At 40.6% G+C, this 12,331-nt stretch overlaps 1 protein-coding gene across 1 annotated transcript; it reads right to left on the reverse strand.

Moving 5' to 3' along the window:
• Nucleotides 1–336: 336 nt before the first annotated feature.
• Nucleotides 337–3,192, reverse strand: LOC124634037 (2-oxoisovalerate dehydrogenase subunit alpha, mitochondrial). The gene is made up of 8 exons (XM_047169438.1): nt 3,070–3,192; nt 2,281–2,549; nt 1,930–2,186; nt 1,591–1,756; nt 1,092–1,295; nt 839–957; nt 598–745; nt 337–474 (listed from the first exon to the last, which is right to left on the reverse strand). Exons 1-8 carry the CDS (start codon nt 3,127–3,129, stop codon nt 396–398), a joined length of 1,302 nt encoding a protein of 433 aa, XP_047025394.1. The 5' UTR covers nt 3,130–3,192; the 3' UTR covers nt 337–395.
• Between the last annotated feature and the right edge of the window lie 9,139 nt (nt 3,193–12,331).

The following is a 12,331-nucleotide window of genomic DNA, read 5'->3' on the forward strand; positions in this document are numbered from 1 at the left end:
ACTAGTGCGAAGAGCAAAGAGCATAAATTATGCTTGAAATCATGCAATATCAAGGCATGGAACACGAAGGAAGGTGTTGACATTGTCAAGGTGTCGCTTTGACACTTCCTAAAACCGTTCCATTTCACAATAGATTTTTTGACCAAGCCGCGGTCAATACGTTTTAGGATATGTACAACTTGTTTGTGAGGAAATAACGAACTTATTATCAAATTAACAATCTTTCTTTCTTTAAAACACGATCACAATATCAAAACATCAATCTGCTTCTACACAATCAACGTTTTTTTCATGAGCGTCATAATTAAGGATGTCCACATCAAAAAACAATATCGATAATATTAAAACATAATTTATTAAGAATGCAATGTCGCTATTTACAATCAGTTAAACAATCAATCGGTCTGGTATTGATCGAGTGGGTATTTGTCCGGGTACTTCTTCAAATGCTCCTCCATTTGTTGCATTTGTTTTCTGAAAATAAAAACGAATTTAAAATGCCAGTACTTTTACTTTGACCTTCTTTCAAAAACTTAAATAACAAAAAACTACTTGAAAAATGTCTATTTATTATAATAAAAATAGTGAAATACTTACTGAATCCTAGGAGGCATTTCGTAGTAAACGTCTTCCAGCATTTCTTTCCAGTGTGGGCGCTTCTTCTTCTCTGCTTCCTGCATGGTTCTGACGACTGTGTCTCGTGATTCTTTCAGGCATGTTTTCTCAGCATCCTCATCCCAGATACCTGCAGAGATAATAAAACATTTTGTCGGACAATCCATTAAAGTATTAATTAAACTCATTTTTGTTTTCGTTTTCAATTATTTAATGAAGTTACCTTTGCTTTCCAAATACATTTTGAATTTCTGAAGTGGGCTCTCATCTTTGGTCCATTTTTGTATTTCTTCTACTGATCTATAAGCCGTGCTATCGTCAGACGTAGAGTGATGACCGACTCTGCGATAAAATTAAATCATTATGCATACATTTATATAAATAAACAGAGATTATTGACTTTCAAGATATCCATATATTGTGTCAGCAAGTAGCGTTATTACATTGTTGATTTTAAATCTTTTCTTAAAACTTACCTGTAAGACATAGCCTCAATCAACACGGGCTTATTGTTAGCAATGGCGTATTCCCTCGACTGCTTAACAGCGTTGTATACGGCGAGAGCGTCAGTCCCGTCAACTCGGACGGTCCGGATGCCGAGTGCAGGGCCACGGGCTGCTATGCCATCACCTTTGTACTGCTCGCTTGTTGGAGTTGAGATAGCGTAGCCATTGTTTCTGCTGTAACATTAAAAAAAATCTTAATTCAAGAGCTTACACGTCACCAATTTTTAGGGATACCTACTTATAACGGGGATATTTATAAACCTTCCTTGTTAACGGAAGACAGTTGCTTGACAACTTAATAATATTACGTAAATATTAAGTTTATGACGAAACACGTTCCTGTAAATGTCGGCGGAGATTTAAAAGTGACCATGAAGAAAAAAATATTTCTAACGGTACTCGTTCACTAGGTAAGGTGGATTGTGTCGTTACAGGATTGATCATGACTTTAACTGAAACTCCTACATACCATAATAAAACCACAGGGCAATCCAAGGTAGCGGCGAAGTTGAAGGCAGCATACGCGTCTCCTTCAGAAGCGGCGCCGTCTCCGAAGTAGCAGATAACACAACGGTCGTTGTCCGGCTGACGCTTCAATGCGTATGCTGCACCAACTGCTTGTGGCATCTGGGTTGCTGAAATATATAGTGTTGAATAATAAATACAAAATGGGCTTGGCAAATGTTCTTAATGGCCTGCGCATCTATCACGTTTTGCTTACTTTCGCTTGTCTTTTGAATAAAATAAGAATCACCTCTTGTATCTTTCTATCTTGGATCACAACTTATTATATTCTTTCTTTGTTTACCTAAAGGACTGGAAAGCGTGATAAGGTTTCTCTGTTTGTTCCCATAGTGTACAGGCATCTGTCTCCCTTTGCCAGGGTCCTCATGGTTGCCGTAACATTGGTTGATGAGCTCGGTAACCGTCACTCCTCTATAGAGGAACACGCCTACTTCCCGGTACTGGGCAAATACCAGGTCTCGGGGATCTAGGGCTGCCGCGCTACCGACGTGGATGCCTTCCTCGCCGTAGTTTGTCATGTAGAAGGATATACGACCTTGCCTGTAAATTGATAAAAATATTTTTAGCATTGCACATTTCAAATAACAATATTTTTCTAACATTTAACTTTAAATATAAAAAATAATACACACACCTTTGAGACTCGTACAAAATCTTGTCCATTTGGGTAAGTTGAACCATCGTTTTGTACATATTCACGAGTTGGTCATTATCGATACTCGGCTCCTCCCTACTCTCGAGCACAGCGCCATTGTTGTCCAACACCCGGTAGATAGGGATGGGGTCATAGCTCGTGTCATTCAGGAAATTCATCTCCGTGACGTACGGAGCCTTAGCGCCGGGAAACTCAGCATTTTTCGGCTTGTTTTGAGCAACTTCCGGCCTCGTATTTGTGGACAAAACCTGAAAAATGCATTCAACATACTTTTAATTATCACAGGATAGGTACTCCTTTTGTTATTCCCTGTCCATGTGATTTTCATTAGAAAATGATATCTAAAACATAAATACAGTAAAGTAGGTAGTTAATGAAACGTATTTACCTATTGAAACATTCTTTTTAAATTACCCTAATAGAAAGAAGCGCATAGAAAAGTTATTTAAATAAATGCAAAACAAAACGAATTTCAATAACTTATTCAATCACTACGTATCTAGCTTCAGCAAATGATGTAATGAAAACAAACGTATGATATTTGTTACTAAGTTCAATATTGACTGGCTGTTGTAGATAAAAATCCAAAACATGATTATCAGCTTAATCACTTGGCACTGATTTCGTTTACTTAAAAAAATACGGAAAGTAAAAGTTCTACAACTTTATTCTCACACTCTTAGATTTGTATGTAGGTATATTAAGTAAGAGGCACTAACACGTGTGTGAGAACAAATACAATAACTTGTTTATGAATAAATAACTGACCCGGTAAGCATTGCGTAGCGCGCTCAGCCGCAAAACACTAGCTCCTGTCCTCAACGCCATATTGTGACTGACGTATGCTCATTATAATTAAACGATATCGTTGTAAAGCATTAGCAATGGTGATAAGGCATTCGGCGTTTCACACAGTGAAGTTGGATTCGGTATTACGTTGGAATTATCTGTTATTTTGAAGCCGTAGGTCATCATTCATCATCATATTATCTTCTTAAATGGATGACGATATTCATGATTTGGGAAAAGGAACTCTTGTTTGAATATCGGCTATGATGATGTTTTGTTGTGGTTTCCAGTTCCACATACCTGCTAAGGGGAATACATTTTTTTCAATCGGAGCGGTAGGTTCAAACTCTTCAGTTTTTATTATTAATCATGGATGATGGCCAAATCGATTTAGATAATTTCAGTGCCTATGCAAAGATATTACGGTACGTATTTAGTTATTAAATTCTTGACCGTTATTTGAAGCTTACTAGTTTGAGATAGGCACCTACGTGTTTTCCGCTTTTATCTCTGTCCTTTTCTACTCCATATCTTGCATCTCTCTCGCACACCGACCAGTTTCACTCCCCACCAGGCAGGAGGCGACGAGTGTTCTCGGCGGCCACAGTTCGTCATTGGCGTCTTGTTTTCCGCCCGAGAAGGTTGGTCTAACCAGCCGCTGTAGTATTTCGTTGAAAAATAAACTCAGTGCTCTCGCAGAACACAGGTGAGTTTATAATATTTTATACAATTTGTTAACGGTTTTACCGTTCGATATTCGATTTTGCGAAATCAAGTGTTAATATTTTGTACATCTACCCCTTTTTTGTCACGAGTTTCTTCCGTGTACTTTTTTTTTTCAGTAATTTGTTTTCAGAATGAGTGACTTATAAAGCAAATACGGATGCGGTAAATAATAAAGCTACCACAGCCCGTGCACGTGACTATGGAAAAGAAAGCAAGCCCGAAGTTCCTAAGGCACCTGTGGCCCTAGTTCAATCCTGCAAGGCGTTCAACTTTTTGACAAAAAAGAATGGTGTGAGGTGCGGTCCAACCAGCATCTCCTTAGTTCGGACTGGTCACTACCGCACTTGAAGAGGGCTGGTGGTGTCAAGAAAGCTTTTCGGCCTTGAAAGACTTGGTACGCTCCCCTCGGACTGCCAGTAAGTCTGTTAGCCACCCCCCATGGGGGTCGGCTCATTATCACGGCGTGTGATGGTTTTCGGCCTTGAAAGACTTGGTACGCTCCCCTCGGACTGCCAGTAAGTCTGTTAGCCACCCCCCATGGGGGTCGGCTCATTATCACGGCGTGTGATGGTTTTCGGCCTTGAAAGACTTGGTACGCTCCCCTCGGACTGCCAGTAAGTCTGTTAGCCACCCCCCGTAGGGGTCGGCTCATTATCACGGCGTGTGATGGTTTTCGGCCTTGAAAGACTTGGTACGCTCCGCCTAGGACTGCCAGTAAGTATACTAGCCACCCCCCGCAGGGGTCGGTTCATTATCACGGACCCGCGCAGGGTACCAATCTTGCATTTTGCGAGTCGCAGCATCATTACAAAGCAGGGACCAGTAAGTATACTAGCCACCCCCCGCAGGGGTCGGTTCATTATCACGGACCCGCGCAGGGTACCAATCTTGCATGTTGCGAGTAGCAGCATCATTACAAAGCAGGGACCAGTAAGTATACTAGCCATCCCCCGCAGGGGTCGGCTCATTATCACGGACCCTCGCAGGGTACCAATCATGCATGTTGCGGGTCGTACCATCATTGCAATCTACCCTCGCAGGGTGGCTTTTTGGATCGACTTTCGAAGAGTCGCCATTATAACCTTCCCTCGAAGGGAAAAGGTAATCACACTCACGCTGAATGGCGTGTGACGCAAAACTCTAAAAGCTCCCTTGGGATATCACGAGTAAATTACAATAGGAACCATGTCCAACAGAGGAAACAGAAAGCATCCAGGACCGCAGACGGACTTTGATGCGTCCAACAAGGCACGTAAGTTATGACTTTCCAGGCGGGTTGCCTAACATTATATCAAGACCAATGGAAAGAAATGGGAGCTCCGCCTTTCTTGTTAAAAATAATAACTGGGTATCGCATACCATTGGCCAAAAGCCACCTTTGATAGATAATGCCAGATTTGACCAGAGAGTCCAAAGAGATGGATGTCGTCATATCCCAAATGATAAAACAAAAAGTTCTATTGATAGCTGCAAATTCTGCCAGCTTTCTTTCCAATATGTTTCTTGTGCCCAAAAGGCGACGGAAAGAACCGTCCAATACTCAATCTCAAGGTTCTCAACAAGTTCATAATTACGGAACCCTTCAGTTTAATAAATGTTTTTCGGGTGCTAGAGTTTCTTCAGAAAGACGAATGGCTGTGCAAGTGGATCTCGCCCAGGCTAACTTCTACCTTCCGGTAGCCGAAGGTCACAGATATGTTCTTCGACTAGTATACAGAAGAAGACTGCTTCAGATTACGTGCCTACCATTTGGCTTAAGCACGGCACCCAAGACCTTCGCCACAGTGACCAATTTGGGTGGCTCAAACTTTGAAAACTCAAGGGTTACTTATAATTGTGTATCTCGATTTTCTGGTGGCTCACCAAGATATATTTGCCTACTTTGGGATCATTTGCACCATGTTTTGGATGGCAAGTGAATAAATCGCAAGCATTATCAACAAGATAATGACAAAACGCACTACGTGACAAACAGCACGACAAACTTAGAAGACCTGCATAGCTTGATAGGACTTTTAAACTTCGCAAGTTTTCGTTGTTCCATACGGCAGACTGCATTACCGGGCTCTCCTCACTATCCTCAATGCAGTGTTGAACAGCAATCTATACCTACCCTATTCATGGAACCGTGAGCCAAACGGTGAACAAACCATAAAAAGGTTCTTATGTCACGATTGAAGTAATGATCATATTTTATAAAAATAACTACGAAAGTAATATACTGACAACATTAGAAATGATATTTTAGAACGATGTCTGTGGAACTTATGCAATCTTTTCAAACTTAATTGAAATCAAATATGTATAATAAATGCCGTAAATTATTTTCTTAATTTTAATGAAATATGTAGTAAATCGTTTACATGTAAAATGAACCTAGAAGTCTTGACTGTCATACATAGAACCCTACTTAATTGTAGACCACAGATACTAAGAACATTTTACATAAAAATGTGACGTTTTTGTCATCGGTCGGGTTATACCCACCATTTTGAAAAAGTGTCATTCTTTGGTTACATTGTGGGCTCACGGCTCGGTGAATGGAGTATAGCAATGTTGAACCTACCAGCAGATACCTTAGCAGATCTAAAGTGGTGGCTGGTCAGCTGCCACCAAACCTTGGATATTCATTCGCCACTTCCCTGTCACCTTATAACCACGGACGCCTCCGATGTAGGATGGGGGCACAACTGAACGGAACTCCCGTAATGGGTTCATGGAACGAGAGAGAAAAAGGCTTTCACTGCGATCTGAAAGAGATGCTTGCAGTATTAACTGGAAAATCACGGCAAGTTGCTAATGAGATCAACAGCCATTTTTCAATGCAGAAATGGGACTGTGGTGTCATATCTAAGAAATCAAGGTGGCACCCGATCAAGGAGCCTACCGAACTTGACGTACAGAGTATTCAGTTATCTTGAGCTGTATCAAATCTATCACGTCGTGAATCATATACCAGCCCTATTCAACAGTCAGGCAGACCATCTCTCCCGACACAAACCTCCACCGGAGTGGCATCTTGTATCAGCAGTGGACCTATTTGCCTCGAAGCGAGCCCAGGGACACATAGTTGTGTACTACGTGCCCCTAGATCTGAAGGACCCGAAAGCGGGGTTCCACGATGCATTTTTCTCAAGTTTTGACTTACCCGCTAGCATGGGTATTACCGCCACCTTACCTTATACCGTAGGTCCTCAGTCATCTCAATTCAGGAACGGGAGTTAATCTCATAGTAGTTCCTTCGGTGGCACCAGGTATTTTGGCGAGCAGATTTGAAGTCCCGATCATTAGCAGTACCCTACACACTGATGAACCTCGAGCAGAAACCGATAGATACAGCAACGGGGATACCCCCTGCCAAGGTCAAGGAAATGGGGGGGGGGGAGGGACAAGGAGTCTCTCCGACTGAAGTCTTCTTCAATCCACACGCAACACTTATCAATCAGCTTGGAGTCGATGGTTAAATTGGGGCGAAAAGTATGAAATTGGATCCTATGAATCCTTGAATCCCTATTTGGACCTATACTTACCCAATTTTTAGCGGACTTACACATAGTAAATAAACTAGCATACAATACTATTTTATTACACAAGTCAGTTATAGCTACACTATGCAATGCAGAAACCACTCTAGAGCTAGGTTCACACGCTCTAGTCGGACACATTTTAAAATCAATAGCGCTGAGCAAACCTGTTCCCCGGGAAGCCGTCCATCTGGAATATTGACCAATTGGTAACCTACTTAAGTGCAGTAAACGTAGACGAGAATAATCCATTTGCAACTTCCAGGCACACTGCTGCTCTTTCTTTTGCTAGCTTGTTTCGGAAAGGCGAGTCCATGATCTTTCCTTGCTTGCAATAGACCCAGAACATTTCAAAAACAACAAAGATAATTTAATCTTATGGCCAGTCTTTGGCTCTAAGACCGACAGTTCTAGTCATAGGCAGTCGGGTTGTTGTTTGATGGATAATCAGGAAAATATAAATCTAAGTCCAGTGTATTGGGTCAGAAAGACTAAAGCCTTGTTAGAAGATAGACGGACATCGGCTAATTCCTTAAATTTATTTATATCCGTTAGAGGCCAACCAAAGGCAGGCACCCGAACGATGATGCGGGTGGATTAAGACATTGTTAAAAGAGGCAGGAATAACTACAACCCCAGGAAGCTTCCACTCGGCGGTAGCGTCAAAATCTGTGTTGACAATATACCTTTGGACGATATATTAGCAAAGGGTAATTGGCGATCAGGCAATACATTTGCCCATTTTTACAGAAGGGAAAGATACCCACTAAATAGAAGTAGCAAGTTATCTCGATTATTTAATTAATCCAGCTGATTAATGTCTATATTTTTGTTACTATTGTTATTAAGAAGTATCGCAATGTTTTTGTTAATTACTATTAGAAAATGAAATCAATTTTTGCTTTTGTTCTTGCATCTCTCATTTAATTTTTATTACTCATCCTTCGAGCCCCTTTCCCAACTATGTTGGGGTCGGCTTCCAGTCTAACAGGATGTAGCTGAGTACCAGTACCAGTTAACTTTGATTACATTAGTATTCCAGGACGCAATACACATACTTACATGTGATTACTCGTGTACCTAAGTACCTATTTACATACACAATTTCATTGTGCTTTTGCTCACATTGGCGTCCACTTCCACCAGGCGATAACAAACACGTCTCAAACTAGTAAGCTTCAAATAACGGTCAAGAATTTAATAGCAGCGTTTTACCTGAAATAAAACGCATATTAAATACTTACCTTATTTGAAGCTTACATTTTAATTTCTGCCTGGTGTTTTCGACTCAATGACGAACTGTGGCCGCCGAGAACACTCGTCGCCTCCTGCCTGGTGGGGAGTGAAACTGGTCGGTGTGCGAGAGAGATGCAAGATATGGAGTAGAAAAGGACAGAGATAAAAGCGGAAAACACGTAGGTGCCTATCTCAAACTAGTAAGCTTCAAATAAGGTAAGTATTTAATATGCGTTTTATTTCAGGTAAAACGCTGCTATTGTGGAATCTCTGCTGAAAACAATTATGTATTTACCGATAAGATAAAAATCTTTATCGGACGCTTGTATACCACACGCGGTTCAAATAATACCTACATAATTATATATAAACCAATAAAGCCATTTATTAGATATTAATTTTAATACTTTTACTTATTTATTAAACTTCCCCTTAAGTATTAAGCCAACGGCAGGTTTTTAGTTGCTTTCTGACTATGCCTATTCAGGCCGATTGGACTGAGTTACTTTTGAAGCGCAATTACTGTAAGCCAAAAGCAGGCCACAATTTAATCTATAATTCTCTAATGTAATTACACAAAATAAATAAAAAATATGGAATATCCATAGAAATATCCTCTTCAGTGAGATACTTTACGAGCTTTTGTTTTAATTAGATTCTTACTATTGAGTCATAAATAAAAAAACTACAGCTAATTTATAAATAAATAAAATAATTAATAACGATTAATACATAATATAGAATATTTATAAAATAGCAGCGTTTTACCTGAAAAAAAACGCATATTAAATACTTACCTTATTTGAAGCTTACTAGTTTGAGATAGGCACCTACGTGTTTTCCGCTTTTATCTCTGTCCTTTTCTACCCCATATCTTGCATCTCTCTCGCACACCGACCAGTTTCACTCCCCACCAGGCAGGAGGCGACGAGTGTTCTCGGCGGCCACAGTTCGTCATTGAGTCGAAAACACCAGGCAGAAATTAAAATGTAAGCTTCAAATAAGGTAAGTATTTAATATGCGTTTTATTTCAGGTAAAACGCTGCTATTAAATTCTTGACCGTTATTTGAAGCTTACTAGTTTGAGACGTGTTTGTTATCGCCTGGTGGAAGTGGACGCCAATGTGAGCAAAAGCACAATGAAATTGTGTATGTAAATAGGTACTTAGGTACACGAGTAATCACATGTAAGTATGTGTATTGCGTCCTGGAATACTAATGTAATCAAAGTTAACTGGTACTGGTACTCAGCTACATCCTGTTAGACTGGAAGCCGACCCCAACATAGTTGGGAAAGGGGCTCGAAGGATGAGTAATAAAAATTAAAAGAGAGATGCAAGAACAAAAGCAAAAATTGATTTCATTTTCTAATAGTAATTAACAAAAACATTGCGATACTTCTTAATAACAATAGTAACAAAAATATAGACATTAATCAGCTGGATTAATTAAATAATCGAGATAACTTGCTACTTCTATTTAGTGGGTATCTTTCCCTTCTGTAAAAATGGGCAAATGTATTGCCTGATCGCCAATTACCCTTTGCTAATATATCGTCCAAAGGTATATTGTCAACACAGATTTTGACGCTACCGCCGAGTGGAAGCTTCCTGGGGTTGTAGTTATTCCTGCCTCTTTTAACAATGTCTTAATCCACCCGCATCATCGTTCGGGTGCCTGCCTTTGGTTGGCCTCTAACGGATATAAATAAATTTAAGGAATTAGCCGATGTCCGTCTATCTTCTAACAAGGCTTTAGTCTTTCTGACCCAATACACTGGACTTAGATTTATATTTTCCTGATTATCCATCAAACAACAACCCGACTGCCTATGACTAGAACTGTCGGTCTTAGAGCCAAAGACTGGCCATAAGATTAAATTATCTTTGTTGTTTTTGAAATGTTCTGGGTCTATTGCAAGCAAGGAAAGATCATGGACTCGCCTTTCCGAAACAAGCTAGCAAAAGAAAGAGCAGCAGTGTGCCTGGAAGTTGCAAATGGATTATTCTCGTCTACGTTTACTGCACTTAAGTAGGTTACCAATTGGTCAATATTCCAGATGGACGGCTTCCCGGGGAACAGGTTTGCTCAGCGCTATTGATTTTAAAATGTGTCCGACTAGAACGTGTGAACCTAGCTCTAGAGTGGTTTCTGCATTGCATAGTGTAGCTATAACTGACTTGTGTAATAAAATAGTATTGTATGCTAGTTTATTTACTATGTGTAAGTCCGCTAAAAGTTGGGTAAGTATAGGTCCAAATAGGGATTCAAGGATTCATAGGATCCAATTTCATACTTTTCGCCCCAATTTAACCATCGACTCCAAGCTGATTGATAAGTGTTGCGTGTGGATTGAAGAAGACTTCAGTCGGAGAGACTCCTTGTCCCTCCCCCCCCCCCATTTCCTTGACCTTAGCAGGGGGTATCCCCGTTGCTGTGTCTATCGGTTTCTGCTCGAGGTTCATCAGTGTGTAGGGTACTGCTAATGATCGGGACTTCAAATCTGCTCGCCAAAATACCTGGTGCCACCGAAGGAACTACTATGAGATTAACTCCCGTTCCTGAATTGAGATGACTGAGGACCTACGGTATAAGGTAAGGTGGCGGTAATACCCATGCTAGCGGGTAAGTCAAAACTTGAGAAAAATGCATCGTGGAACCCCGCTTTCGGGTCCTTCAGATCTAGGGGCACGTAGTACACAACTATGTGTCCCTGGGCTCGCTTCGAGGCAAATAGGTCCACTGCTGATACAAGATGCCACTCCGGTGGAGGTTTGTGTCGGGAGAGATGGTCTGCCTGACTGTTGAATAGGGCTGGTATATGATTCACGACGTGATAGATTTGATACAGCTCAAGATAACTGAATACTCTGTACGTCAAGATCGGTAGGCTCCTTGATCGGGTGCCACCTTGATTTCTTAGATATGACACCACAGTCCCATTTCTGCATTGAAAAATGGCTGTTGATCTCTTTAGCAACTTGCCGTGATTTTTCAGTTAATACTGCAAGCATCTCTTTCAGATCGCAGTGAAAGCCCCATGAACCCATTACGGGAGTTCCGTTCAGTTGTGCCCCCATCCTACATCGGAGGCGTCCGTGGTTATAAGGTGACAGGGAAGTGGCGAATGAATATCCAAGGTTTGGTGGCAGCTGACCAGCCACCACTTTAGATCTGCTAAGGTATCTGCTGGTAGGTTCAACATTGCTATACTCCATTCACCGAGCCGTGAGCCCACAATGTAACCAAAGAATGACACTTTTTCAAAATGGTGGGTATAACCCGATCGATGACAAAAACGTCACATTTTTATGTAAAATGTTCTTAGTATCTGTGGTCTTCAATTAAGTAGGGTTCTATGTATGACAGTCAAGACTTCTAGGTTCATTTTACATGTAAACGATTTACTACATATTTCATTAAAATTAAGAAAATAATTTACGGCATTTATTATACATATTTGATTTCAATTAAGTTTGAAAAGATTGCATAAGTTCCACAGACATCGTTCTAAAATATCATTTCTAATGTTGTCAGTATATTACTTTCGTAGTTATTTTTATAAAATATGATCATTACTTCAATCGTGACTTATAAGAACCCTTTTTATGGTTTGTTCACCGTTTGGCTCACGGTTCCATGAATAGGGTAGGTATAGATTGCTGTTCAACACTGCATTGAGGAAAGTGAGGAGAGCCCGGTAATGCAGTCTGCCGTATGGAACAACGAAAACTTGCGAAGTTTAAAAGTCCTAT

Source organism: Helicoverpa zea, chromosome 10 (assembly GCF_022581195.2).
Source record: "Helicoverpa zea isolate HzStark_Cry1AcR chromosome 10, ilHelZeax1.1, whole genome shotgun sequence".
NCBI classification, from domain to species: Eukaryota; Metazoa; Arthropoda; class Insecta; order Lepidoptera; family Noctuidae; genus Helicoverpa; species Helicoverpa zea.

Coding starts and splice junctions, on each gene's coding strand:
- LOC124634037 (XM_047169438.1), bottom strand. CDS start 3,129: ATGGCGTTGAGGACAGGAGCTAGTGTTTTGCGGCTGAGCGCGCTACGC. Junction 1,757..1,929: donor CACGCTTTCCAGTCCTTTAG/GTAAACAAAGAA, acceptor TATATATTTCAG/CAACCCAGATGCCACAAGCA. Junction 475..597: donor GAAATGCCTCCTAGGATTCA/GTAAGTATTTCA, acceptor TTTTATTTTCAG/AAAACAAATGCAACAAATGG.